Raw genomic sequence first — 14,473 nt, 5'->3', positions numbered from 1 at the left:
GTTGCTTTGTGAAGTGTTTGAGGTGTTTTTTGAAAATTAACATGTCTACATTTTTTAAACTAAATTAGCTAAAATCTATTCACCATGATCACCCAGAAATTTGTAACTGTAACTCTAATCATTTTCTTTCTATCTTCTGCATCTATGCTCAATTATTTGCAGTGTATTGTTTCAGACAGGTTTACAGATAATACAGGATGTCTCTCATTAGGGCAGTAAAGCTCTCCAATTAAGTATTTTAGGACTATGTGAGTCTCTAGAACTCTTGGTATGGAGGTGACGTGCTGATGCTGGTGCTTAGATTGTTTTAGACTTCCTAATGCGCTGTCAATGGAAGAATAATTTTTCCTTTGCAATCTACTTAGCAAAGATTTATCGATTTTAGTTTTTTTTTTCTTTTATAGAGAATTACTGATCCATTTTGGAAAATCAGATTTTCACACCTTCCATGAGAATGTGCACAGCACAGTTCCCATGAGGCTGCCTTGGAAGTTGACTTTGACAAGAAATCCCTTGGTAGTAGAATGCAACAAAATATGTTCTCATTGCTGTTATATATTTGCAAGGTGGTAAAAATAAATTTGTTTCTATTTTAAGAAGTGGTTTGCTTCTAAGTTTTTATTTTGTTGGAAGAATGTCCATTGAGATTAATTTAATCTGTTTGCAATCATTATCTGAAGTTTAGAATTTTAAAACTTTATTAGGGCAATTAACATTTGTCATTAAACTCCTGACATTTAAATGTAACACAGTTTGTTAAATTCTGTTTTTAAAAATATCAGGAGAATAGTATATATATATATTCTGTCTTCTTCAAAACAATGTTAGACTGCAGTGGGAGGACAGTCTAAAGATATTATAGCTTCAAAATGGCGTACCAAGAAGGTAGTGAAGTGATTCAGCTGTCTTGGGCCGAGGATTGCCATTTGAACTATGCTGTGCTACTGAAAGACAGACAAATAGCTCAGCTCAAAGAATATTGAGCTCAGTGGCACTGGGTGCAGGAGAAAATGCCGACTGCGTGAGTGTTCTCTGCAGGAGCAGTTCTTGAATACTTTATTACATATTTGAAGAGAGTATGGCGTGGACTGTGAGTATCCCGGGTGTACCACTAGCACACCTAAAGCTAAGGTCAGATTAGGTCTGTTCTGAATCTTACACCATAGGGTCATTGAAAGATCAGTGGCCATAGATGAACTCTGAGGTTATTTTGATTTGGTTGAGTTCATGTGTAAATTTTTCATTGCACTTTAATTAGCTAAGTTTGAACCTATTAGTTTCTTTCAATCTGTTGGAATTTGTAGACATGTATGAAACTTGCTTCTTTCGTTATCTCTATGGTTTTTATGTTCAGTATACTCAAAGGCAATAGTCTGATCATTTGCTATTTTGAAATATCAAGTGGAAGTATCAACTGGAAACATTTTCAGTGGTTTAAATAAAAGATGCACGTTGCAAACAATTATTTTTGAGAAAGAACAATTATACTGCTTGCGTCGAGCTTGCTTTTAAAGCTTGTTGAAAACCATTTGCCATTCTAGTTGAAAGTAAACAAGAGTGGACACTGAGAAAGAAAATGTGAATGTCCAACTAAAGGCATATGGAGCATGAAAGGTTAATTTAATGATCTTTGATTTTAGAAAATGCCACTGCTGAAGCTCAAGCATTTCACTTAGTATCTGTGGTGAAAGCTTCACATATCCACAAAGCAGCTGAAAATTTTCATTGCCATTATTGTCATTTACATCTTGGAATGAAATTTTAGTTTAATTATCTCTGAAAGTATGTTGTTTTGGAAATAAGTTTTTGTTTAGTAATTAGCAGTGGAAAAAGAAAAAAAACTGTCATGTTTGTTGTGGAGCCAGAGATTGTGATGAAAGATGATATCTACGGTCTCATCCTTTCCACTTGTTTAGGATTGTCAGGATGAGGAATGTCAGCATTATGAAAGCTCAGCTCTGCTCTTGATATGATAAAATGCTTCAGAAACAAGCCTTCTTCCATGTGCACAGCTGTGTTCTATTTTCCTTTTTTTTCTGTGCTTGAATCTTAGAAATTAATTTCTTTTCAGAATGTGCCCTTAATCCAGTCACTCTTTCTTTCCACAGCCCAAACCTAATGCATGCTGAAAGTTGCATTGTTTAACGATAGCATGTTAAAATCATGAATTCTTTCCAACCTTCCCCGTGAGGTTTCAAACAGTCAACAGACTGTAAAGAATAAATAATAAAAAATATTGATTATTTTGATGACTGTGAGATTCAATTAAGTATTAATTTTGCCCTCCAGTGGACCTACCAAAGTATTCAAAGGGGAGGATTTGTGCAGCTAAATGTATGTGGAGTACATCTGCCCTAAAAAGAGGAAAATGTGTTTACCTCTTTGAAGACCAGCACATTGATGCACTGAGTCCAATATTTAAGTGCTGTGCAAATTAAGCCCTGATGACAGTGACATTGTTTGCAGCGATATTAGTATTGATTAAAGGAGTGCATTTGATGACAGCTTAAACTATTTTTATTGATTAACATTTTCATAGATTATCATGTGTCATATCAAATACCATTTTCAGAAATGAATACATTAAAAACCCGCAGGCATTCATCGACCAATGTGGTGAATGGACATGAGCGCAGGCTGTCCAGTTTGCAAAGAATTCCGGTCACCTGTTCTCTACATAGAGTCATTTAGGCATAAACTTTTCAATAAATAGCAGAAGTGCAGCTCAGGGAGTTTAATTCCTCCCTATTTTCACCAGTGAAGGTTTATAAGAGCAACGGTAGCCATCAAAGGTAAATGTCAAAGAGTTTAATAACAAAAGCAGTTTACCCTTTCCTTGCCTGCTGCTCCTGACACAGAGCAAACTATAGTCCTGGCGAGACATCACTTTAGCTGGATCTTTTCTGAAGTGAACAACAATCATTAACTAGTTTGTACATTTAATAGTTAGTTTGTACATTTAATAAGTAGTCCTTGTTCATAAATGTAAAATGTGAAAATGTTCTATCTGTTGATCTTTTAATATAAATGGTAATTTTTCTTTACAGTACACAAAATACCTTAATCAGTACTGCAGAACACTCACTTTGAAGGATGAAAACTGTTTTGTCTGTGTTTTTTCTCAAGGAAGTTTATAACCAATTATGTTACCATCAGTTAATGCACCCAATATTGCCAATATCTGCGCATTTTTTTGAAAGCGCAAATGCACTTCTAAATATACTGGGCTGCATGTCTTAGACTGCAGTGTTTCTTAAATCAGCTTTTCTTGAAAAGAGTATTTTGACAAAGGAAAGCAAAATCCTCACATGCTAGTAGATCTTTAATAGGGCGGAGAGTAATGGAAAACTCATTGAATCTGTAATAGCTCTTCACTTGACTGCAGCTAGCAATAGCAGCTGGAGCTGCCTGGGACTTAGATAAGGGAGAGCGTGCGCACCAAAGCTAACCTTGTTTCACTCATCGTTTTCTTTCCCAGGATCCCATGATTTCTGGACAACAACTCAGCAAACCATTGCTGTCCCTCCGAGCTGAAATGAATGCAGAATCAAGAGGTGAGGACAAGGCAGCCACTTCAGACAATGAGCTAAATGACTCTCTGCTTGTGCCTGTGGAATCAAATGACAGTGAGGACACTCCCAGCAAGCTCTTCGGTAAGTCTGTTTTGATATTTGTTTTGAATGTTCCTATTCTGTGTGAAGAATCTGCTCTTTTCTTTTTCCAGTAGCCCCTGCTGTTAAAAGGAAGTAGATCAAATCACTGTCTTTTGGTATTATACTTCAATTTTTGTGGCAATCTAATGCATTTTCCTCTCTCAAATTCCAATTCTTCTCCACCCACATCCCCACCCCCACCCAATAAAAGATCAAAAACTAACTGAAAAATAATGGTTAACTTATCCACTAGGTGCTCACAAATAAACTGGCATGGATTACGTGTGGAGGCTTGAGATCTGATCTTATAATCCTTAATGGGGATATGTCAGAGATTAAAAATGAAGAAGTCCATTTGCATCAATTTTTTCCAGATGACATTTTGATGCTATGATTTAATACTGTGCATTGTTACATTGTGTTCATCAAACGTTGAAAAATGATTTGTCAAATACTTTAACAAAGGTTATACCTTTCTTAGAAACATTTATGAATGCATGTTAATGTTTTTGGTGTGAAATTTAGGTTCAGATCACTATGCTCAGGCCATGGAAGAGGTGAGCTGCCTATTGACAGGTGTTCAAATTAATTGATTAAATGTCTTTATAAAACACCAACAGAAACATTTCAGTGATGATGCCTTTTCACCTAATATCAGTAAGTTAGTTATGTGATTGACTGACTTCACCTGACTTCTCTGTGAGGACCAGGAACAAGCAATGATGAATTATGTTACGATTCCTTGAACTTCCTCGTGGTTTTAAAGATTGCTGAATGTATAATTTCTGTATTATTCATTCAAAAAGAATCAGGGAAACATTGTGCTTATTAACTTTTTTACAAATGAAACTTCTGTTTCTATTGACAGCAGTGAGTAAGCATGCTTTTCTGAACCTGTTAGAAAGTGGTCTTTCCTTTGATTAAAATCCCTTTTGTTTTATGATTTTTGATTAATAATACATCAGAGAGCAATACATCAAAAGAAGTGGGTGAAAGTTTGAGAATCGCCTGTTAAGTCTTTCTTCATTTCCCCTCATCAATTGTCAGCCCCCTGCTCTGGTGGACGTACTTTCTGTGCATTCGACGTGTGATTTAGTGTTACATTTATAAGCGTCTTTGCAAGGCTCCAGTTTAATAATATCCATTTGAATTTTTCCAGTTCTAAGAAGTAGGGGTGTGTTGAAAAACTTAAAGATGGCAAAGTGACAAGAGAGTGATCTGTGTAAAGTGTCATGCTGTGAGGTTAATAAATTTTTAAGCATATCCAAAGGCATGAATACCTTAAGAATACTTATGGCAGCAAATGCAATTCAGCCCATCTGATCCTCCCTAATATCCAGGATAGTTTCTATTTAAATGAACAATTCCGTTCTTAGTTCCTGCTTTCACCTTTTGGACTACTGGACTCAGTGTTAGCAGTCATGTGCTATCTTTTATTCTATTGCTTGATATGCATTTACACTTTTATTTTCTTAGCTGTTTCATAGCCTGAATTTACCTGTTACTGTTTCAAATCATAGGCTGTCTGACACAGATTCTGATTTTGTATTGCTGTAAATTCTCATTGGTGGAAATTTACAACCATTTTATTGCACATGGCCATATCTAAATGGGAGTTAGGTAACTTACTGTGATCCTGGTTTGGAGAAATTATTGTTGGAGTTTCAGTTGAAGAAGCAAGTGCCAACTAGGCTGGTACAAGTGTCCAATGTGTACTTGATGGACACATGAATCTGAAAACTATTCTTAGTTTCTTGATCTGTAAATGGAGTTCAGATTTGTGATTAGTTATTATCTTCAACATAATTTGATCTGAGATTTTGGAATTATAAGCTAAAGGTAGGGCCTTCGAATAGAGCAACATTGACAGGATTCAATTTATGTAGTTAGTCATACCATTAATAGTGTATTAGGAAAAGTGCTAAACATTTTTAAATTGCATTGATATCACGTATTAAAATGCTAACAGTTGTGGAGTCACCAGAAGGTTAGTCTATTCTGTATTTTTACTTCTTTTTCTCATTTTGTGCAAACTGTTTTGTAGACCCAGGAGGAAGAGGTCACCAACCTCAATATCCCACTGTAATATCTCTTCCCATGTATGCATCTACCCCACTCAAACTGTACACCTCAATTGATAATTTATTCCACAACTCTATACAATTCTCAATTTCCATTGAAATCAGTGGAGAAGAAAGCCCAGCAATTGAAAAAGATAGGCTGCTGATTTGCTATTGTACACTTTATAATATTAAGACTAATTTTAACCCCATTCTGTAACTTCTTCTGTTAGCAACTGTTTTAGAAAAAGTCGACTATGTTGTGTCAAAGTCATGCCTTATTAGCCCTAGGATGTATGCATTTCCCTTTTTGAGTGAAGTGATATGTCATTACTGAGCAGCCCTTACAAGTGTACTTGGCTATAGTAAATGTTTTCCTGTGCTTTTCCAGCAGCAATATTGCATAATTTGTCATTGAAGGCGAGTATGGAGACAAAATGAGAGCTTTACTTCTCCTGAAAATAACTTCAGCATCAAATATTGAGTTGGTAACTAAGAGTTATTGTATGTTTTTGTCTATGGGAGGAATTGATTCCTCCTGAATAGATGGCGTTTACAAGAGAGACAAGGGAAGAGATTTGTGAGGCTCTGCCAATCATCAGGAGTGGTTCACCGAATGCTGGGAAAGTACCCAGAGATTAAAATAGCTAAAATGGTGACTGTATTTTTCCACACTTTTTGAAAACAGATCTTTCTGCCTTGCTTTCAACATGAGTTAAATGTTTGACTTAAGAGTTTTCTAACAGTAGTAAATGCAGTAAATCCAGAAGGGAAAATTCCTGTCAGAGCAATTTACGAGCCTCCTTTCAATAAAGTGACAACCCAAGTGGACAGTTGTGTACCTCACCTTCCAAAAGGTTTGGGCCATATCGACTTGAAGGTTATTCTTAGTGTTCTGTGGACTCATTGCAATTTTTGGGAATGGAAAATAACTTGACCAGTATAGGAAAGAACTTGGACTTTGTGCAGTATTTTTTATAATCTCAGGTTATCCTAAAGTGCTTTACAATCAGTTCAGTATCCCTGAGGTGTAGTCATCAACTACATTATGTGAGAAAATATGGCAACCAAATTATACAAAGTCTTGACAAAAAACAATGAGGTGAGGGTCATTCATTAAAATAATTAGGTGATGTTGATCAAATAGACAGCCATTCTAAAAAATTGTCATTGTTATGACAAGATGGGCATGAGAAGTGCTGATTGAGACTCCATTTTGGGACCGCTGCTCTTTAAAATTTACATTAAGAATTTGAATTCAGAAATTTTCTGTAAATTTGCTACACTTGTAAATTATATAAGAATAGAAATGTTGGTGTATTTGGCACATGCAACTCCAAGGTTCCAAAGAAAATGTGGGAAAAATGTATAACTTTATGTACAAAAGAAGGAAAAACAGGATATGTCCCAGGATTTCTACTGAAAAACTAAACATGGAGTTGAAAGACCCACCTCTGTTGAAAGCCTCTATAAATCACCAAAACCATGTCAAATGTGGCAAAGTTCAACCTACTTGGAACTCAAATAGAATTGGTTATGAAGGGGTAAAAGTGACCATTTCATGATTCCTGCTGACCAATATTCCCTGGAAGCTGTGTGAGCTACCATTGTAGGTTGACCAAATATTATCCCCTTTAAGATACCAATTTTGTACACTTTGCAATTTAAAATAAAATCCTAGCATTAAAATAAACAGACTATATGCAATGAAAAAAAATTAGCAAAGTCATTGTTGCTGTATGAAATGTTAGGTGAACTGAGCTAACAAAGTCATGTCCAGTTCACTTTAAAGGTAATGTTTCAGATTGTAAAAATGTTGAAGAGCAACTATATGCAGCTGTGCTTCAACCTTCAGGCAAGTGATGTGTTTAATATACGATTTGAACTAATGTAGAAGGAAATCAAATCAAGCCTTAAAATAATAACATTTTTTGATATCTTTGATTATTTTAATAACGCAATGCTGTGTATAATTTGCATGTTAACTTGAAATGTATTTCTAAACATTCATCCAGTTTTTAAGATGTCCAGCTAAGCAAATGTAAACATCAGCAAATTAGCAGATGATATTTGCAGGAAAATTAGATTCATAATAAATTTCTAATTATTTACAACTATTCTAAACTGATGATTACCTAATATTCTGTCTCAACATAACCCAGTTCATCTTATGATCTGTTCCCGTGATTCATTTTGTTTTGTGAGAAGTGCATAGATTTTTAATATTTTTATTATGAAATGATTTTTTGAATCAATCAAAAGCATTTTTATCAATAAATCATTAGAATACTATTCCCCAGCATCTTCAGCTATCTCTTAATACTGACCTGCATTTATCATTCAAATTTGATTATCATTATTTATGTTGTGAAATGTGAGATACTCAATTCAGTACATCTAGGGAAAACTAAAAACTGATGTGTGAAACAGCATGAGGAATTTTAAATGACTCGGTTTGACCACAGCATTCTTAATTATTTTGTTTTGCCTTGGATGATGTCAGCTTGCAAATAGCGTTTGTAGATATGCTTTGCAGTGTCCTAACAATGCCAAAATATTCAGAATATTAAACATTTCTCAATATCTGGCCCTTTGCCTTATGTAGTACATACATCCCAACACCAGAGGCCTCCAATGAACTGTGTAGACAGTTCAGCTCTTGTCCAGTTGAAAGACTACAGTATTCATTTTACTGTATTTCAGATAAAATAATTTTATCACTGATATTTTCTGCATGTGCTGGCCTCCTAAAAGTGTATTCCAAAATTTCACTCTTGGCACTGTTCCAATCCAGCATACCCAGTATGGGTTGTCTTTCACAAATTAACCAACGTGTTATTTCAGATGTTGTTTTCCAGTCAGTAGGTATTGCTGGCCAGGCTAACATTTAATTTCTTATCCCTGAAATGGTGGTTCTGGGCTTTCTTGAAATGTGGTGAAGCTGTTCTCATGGTACCAAGAAAGTGCCTCAGATCTTTGTGTCCAATATAATAATGGTGCTTCACAGGTGCTGCTGACGACTTGTTGTCTATTTGCATAGATTATCTGGACTATTGAAAGGGCAATATCTAAGGTTGTGATTGTCACCAAATTGGGGAATATAAGTATAACTGAGGATAATTTTGACAGCATTTCACAAAGTACATCCTCCAGAATAGGGTTGCAAAGGGCAAATAAATGTCATGTAGCTCAGTGTGTGATCGTGCATCTTTAATAGTAAAAAGCCACATACTCAATGAAAAATAAGAGTCCAAATAGATTTGAGATGCAGAAGAACTGAGGACATGAATTCACAGATTATTTAAAAGTAGCAACTTGTGTTAACAAAGCCAACAAAACACTGGGATTTGTTTTTAGAGAAATCCAACTCAATAGTAAGTTATATTGAGTCTATATATGACTTCAATTACATCACACATATAGTATTGCATGCAGTTAAATTTTAAAAAGAGTATTGGCAATGCTGCAAAAAAAAAGATGACACCAGAATAGTGAGTTGTAACTATCAGGAATTACTGAATTGGCCTTGACTCCTCTTCTGTCTCGAAGAGAGGTAGCAGAAACGTAACCTGGGCGAGATTGTTAAAATTACAAATTGTTCTTTAGGGTTGATGAAGAGAACTTGTGCTCAGCTGTGGTGAAGACAAAATCTATGGATTATATATATAAGAAGCTTACAAATAAGTCTGATAAGGAATTCAGGAGAACCTTGATAACTCAAAATGCAAGGGTGTGGAACTAATTGAGGTGATTAGCATGGATACAGTTAAAGGGAGGATTCATAAGTACATAAGAGAGAAAGGAGGAGACAGGGTATTGATATTATGTAATGAAATAGAGTGGAATTGTGGAGCATAATCAATGGCATAACCTGTTGGGCTTAATGATCTGTCTCTCTTCTGTAAATTCAATGCAATTTTGACCCACAGAAGGACCTTTGTTATTCTCTTGAAAGGCAGATGATTAGCCAAAAGCTAACTGGAGCTCATCTTTTCAAATCTGTATATTTCTTTCCAGAGTTGCAAGTCACAAGAATATACCACCTAGTTGAAAGGTTAGTTTCAGTTTGCATTTATTTATTTATTTATTTATAGGAATTCAAGTAAATTATTAGCTAATGTCCACCACCTGCTTACAATTAAGCACACTTAATATCCATTTCACAGATTCCGTTCTGTTGTTTTAAAAAAAGCTAATGTGTACAACCTAAATTTCAAAAAGTTGAAACCTCCATATTGTGTACAGGTATTACATTGCAAGATGACCCGTTTCTTGGACACCTAACAACTTTTTTCCGCATTGATTTGTTTTCATAAAACATACATTTGATGATTGGCATCCATAAGATATAGGAGTAGAATTAGGCCATTTGGCCCGCTGAGTCTGCACCATTCGATCATAGCTGATGTGTTTCTGAACCCCATTCTCCTGCCTTCTCCCTTTATCCACTTAGTAATCAAGAATCTATCAATCACTACCTTCAATGATTTGGCCTCCACAGCCTTCTGGGGCAATGAGTTCCACAGATTCATTTCAAGATTCCCTTTCCTTCCAGCACTGATTTCAAGCCAGTGAGGTCAATTCGTAAACTTTTGTGTTTCTTTTTATTCAATACTGTATGTATCTGCATAACAACCAATGGGTGTCCTATATTTACTATACCCATTATTTCACTTAAAATATCAGGCAAGTAGAACCCCAGATCCACTACCTCCACAATTTATTTTCTTAGCTCCCGAAGTGAAGTATAATATCCCGTTGTCGCCTGTCACAAATATTACAAAAATAGCTGCACTAACCTATCAGAAAGAATATACGCCACACGACTAAAGATAACCAATTTTATATACTCCCTTTTATTTTCATTAATGGGATGTGAGTATTGCTGGCAAGGCCAACATTTATTGAGTATCCCTAATTACTCTTTAGAGGGTGGTAATGAGCTACCTTCTTGAATTGCTGTGGTCCTTGGGGTAGGTACACTCACCTTGCTGTATATGAGTGAGCGCCAAGATATTGATCCAGCAAGAGTGGAGAAGTGGTGATATTTTTCCCAGTCAGGATGGTACGTGGTCATGTGTCTGTTGTCCATTCCCTTCTAGATGGTAGAAGTCATAAGTTTTGGGAGGTGCTGTCAGACGAACCTTAGTGCGTTAATGCCGCGCATCTTGTAAGTGGTAAACATTGCTGCAACTGTGCTTTGGTGATGAGGGAAGTGAATGTGAATGTGGAAAGTAGTGGGTGGGTGCCGGTTAAGTCAGTTACCTTGTTCTAGATGGTGTCAATCTTTTTTGAGTGTTGTCGTTAACTGCCCTTATTAAGACAAGTAGGGAATATTCCATCACACTCCTGCCTTGAAGGTGATGGACAGGCATCAGGGATTCAGAAGATGAGCTAATTGCTGCAGAATTCCTCATTGCTGATCTACTGTTGTAACCACAGTATTTAAATGCCCGGTTCAATTCAGTTTATGATCAGTGGTAACTCCAGGATATTGCTAGTGGGAGATTAAATGTTAATTATGCCATTGAACATCAAGGAAAATGGTTAGATTTTCTCTTCTTTGACAAGGTCTTTGTTTGGCACCTGTGTAGCATGAGGATGATTGCTTATCAGCTCAAGCCCATTTATTGTCCAGACCTTGTTAATTATGAACACAAGCTTCTTCATTTTCTAAGAAGCCAAGAATTGTGCTGACCATTTAGCTATCATCAATAAGTATCCCGTTCTGATCTTATGATGGAGGGAAGGTCATTGGTGAAACAGCACTCTAACCTGAGAAACTCCTGTAGTGATGCTGTGGGACTTAGAGGGCAATTATCTAAGAACTGCAACCATCTTGCTTGGGGCTAGGCATGACTCCAAAAATTGAAGAACTTTTCCCTGATTCCTATTGACTCTAGATTTGATGGTCAATTGGTCAAATGCTGCCTTGATGTCAACAGCAGTCATTATCACCTTACTTCTTGAATTTAGCTCTTTAGTTCATGTTTGGACCAAGACTTTAATGAGGTCAGGAGCTGAGTGGCTCTTACGGGTCTCAGATGGAGTGTCAGTGAGCAGGTTACTTCAGGATATATTTCCCCATTTTTAATCCATTTTATATTTTATTTGCACTGAGGAGATGTTCAAATTTCAGATGTTTCATCACAGTACTTAATTCCCACACATCAAAACTGGCAGATGTTTTAGTTTGAGTGCCCCATTGTTCAAGTGAATATTGAAGCTTTGAAATTACACTGTCCTTAATTTAGGCATAATATAATCTCTCAATAAGGACCTGGAATGACTAATTGGGATGGAAGTAACACGAACTACATAGCGATATTTGAATTAAAGTGAATGCAACACATATCTAAAGCAAAATTTTAAAAAGCCCACAAGTCTAACTTCCAGTTTCAAGCTCTATCCCACACTAATAAGGCATATCTCAAATTTTGCAGGATCTCTGTATGAAAAAGCATTGATTCACAGCATGAAAATGTTTGAAAGTTTTTGTCAATGATATCTTTAAATGCTGTAGGACCTACTTTTAATTGAAAACACCCATTTTTCAGAAAAGCAAATCATGCCAAAATACTCTGGAAGCATCAAGCCACATATCCACTTGTACATTTTCTATAACTTTCTATCTGCTTCTGCCTCCATCTTTGGCCAGGTTCAGAAACACTTTACTCTGAAATGTGTCACCCTATAGAAAATTAGCTTTAGCCAGCACTCCCACAAATATGGCAGTAGTCAATCCAGAGTAAGAAAAATGATCTAGTAATGAGCTGGCTTAAAGGGGGGCAAGAATGAATAGCTGAATGTTAGGCTGCTTTCAAAGAGGACATGCTTTGGTTGTGGTCAGTGTATATTTCCTGGAAAATAAAACATAGGACAAACAAATCTCAGTTCCCTGATGACAAAGGAGGTAGAAGTTAAGATAACGAAGCAAAGAGTGCTAATGGCAAGTGTCAGGTAGAAGACACAATTGAGAGCCAAGAGGTCTACAGAAGTTTAGAGGGAGCATAGCTGAGGCATTAAATTAGTACTTTGCATCTACCTTTACTGAGGAGGGAGATGCTGCCCAGTCCATGGTGACAGAAGAGGAAATTCGGTCACTGGAAGTGTTCAGAGTTGGTAAGGAAGAAGTTTTAGATAGACCTTTCGTACTTAGAGTTGACAAGTCACCAGGACTAGATGAGATGCACCCAAGGATATTGAAGGAACTGAGAGTGGAAATTGTAGGGGGACTGGGAGCCATAATCTTTCAGCCTTTCAAAACAGGGAGGTGTCAGAAGACTGAAAAATTGCAATCATGACACCCCTGTTCAAAATACATTCCAAGGATTGGCCCATTAATTACAGACCAGTCAGTTCAACTTCAGTGATGGAGAAGTTTCAAGAAACAATTCATCCGGATAGTATGAGTAGTCACATGGCAAGAGTGTGGGTTAATTAGGAAGAGCCAACATGGAATTCTAAAAGGGTAATTGTGTTTAACTAACTTGCGAGAGCTTTTTGAAGAGGCAATAGAAAGGTTTTATGAGAGTAAGACTGTTGATATGGGATACATAGATTTCACGAAGGTGATCAATTGAGTGGCATACAACAGACTTGTGAGGAAAGTTATAACTCATGGAATAAGAGAGACACAAGCAATCTGGAGCAAAATTGGCTGTGACAGGAAACAGAATAATGGTCAATGGATATTTTTCAGGCTGGAGGAACATTTGCATTGGCATTCCCCAGTGTTCTATACTGGGACCCTTGTTTTTCTGATATACGTTGGTGATCCAGATCTTAAATTTTGCAGATGATACCAAACTAAGAAGCTTTATAACCTGTGAGGAGGACAGTTTAAAACTTCTGAATGTTTAGTGGAGTGGATAGATAGGTGACAGATTAAGTTCAATGTAGCAAAGTGCAGCCTGTTACTTTGGAGTCATAGAGATGTAGAGCATGGAAACAGACTCTTTGGTCCCACTCGCCCATGCCGACCAGATATCCTAAACCAGTCTAGTCCCATTTGCCAGCATTTGACCCATATCCCTCCAAATCCTTCCAATCATGTACCCATCCAGATTCCTTTTAAATGTTATAATTGTACCAGCCTCCACCACTTCCTCTGGCAGCTCATTCCATACACGCACCATTCTTTGCATGAAAATGTTGCCCCTTAGAACCCTTTTAAAACTTTTCTCTCTCACCCTAAAACTATGCCCTCTAGTCTGGACTCCCCCAACTCAGGGAAAAGGCACTATCTATTTACCCTAACCGTGCCCCTTCTGATTTTATAAACCTCTGTAAGGTCACCCCTCAGCCTCTGACACTCCAGGGAAAACAGCCTCTCTCTATAGCTCAAATCCTCCAATCCTGGCAACATCCTTGTAAATCTTTTCTGAACCCTTGCAAGTTTCACAACGTTTTTCCGATAGGAGGGAGACCAGAATTGCACACAATATTGCAAAAGTGGCCGAAGCAATGTTCTGTACAGCCGCAACATGACGTCCCAACTCCTGCACCATACTTCTGACCAATAAAGGAAAGTATACCGAACGCCTTCTTCACTATCCTATCTCCCTGTGACTCCCCTTTCAAGGAACTATTAACCTGCACTCCAAGATCTCTTTATTCATCCACACTTCCCTGGACCTTACCATTAAGTGTATAAGTTCTGCCCTGGTAGGAAGAAGATTGTCAGACACTATAAAAGCCAGAGGTACAATACTAAAGTATGTACAGAAGCAGCGACCAAGAGTGCAGTTCTTAAAGCAT

General features: G+C 36.9%; 1 protein-coding gene across 5 annotated transcripts in view; it reads left to right on the top strand.

Moving 5' to 3' along the window:
* Positions 1–14,473, top strand: part of pou6f2 (POU class 6 homeobox 2) — a 581,389-nt gene that overhangs the window by 25,709 nt on the left and 541,207 nt on the right. For 4 of the 5 annotated variants that reach the window (XM_043688935.1, XM_043688932.1, XM_043688930.1 and 1 more), the window contains one exon: positions 3,479–3,653. In XM_043688935.1, the coding sequence (XP_043544870.1) occupies positions 3,485–3,653 (169 nt within the window). In that variant the 5' untranslated portion in view covers positions 3,479–3,484. Of the gene's footprint in view, positions 1–1,004; positions 1,091–3,478; positions 3,654–14,473 lie in introns of those variants that run through there. The other variant, XM_043688934.1, reaches the window with a different exon arrangement.

Source organism: Chiloscyllium plagiosum, chromosome 4 (genome assembly GCF_004010195.1).
Source record: "Chiloscyllium plagiosum isolate BGI_BamShark_2017 chromosome 4, ASM401019v2, whole genome shotgun sequence".
Lineage (NCBI taxonomy): Eukaryota > Metazoa > Chordata > Chondrichthyes > Orectolobiformes > Hemiscylliidae > Chiloscyllium > Chiloscyllium plagiosum.
Note: the sequence above shows the minus strand (reverse complement) of the source record. Positions and strands in the feature narration are given on the sequence as shown.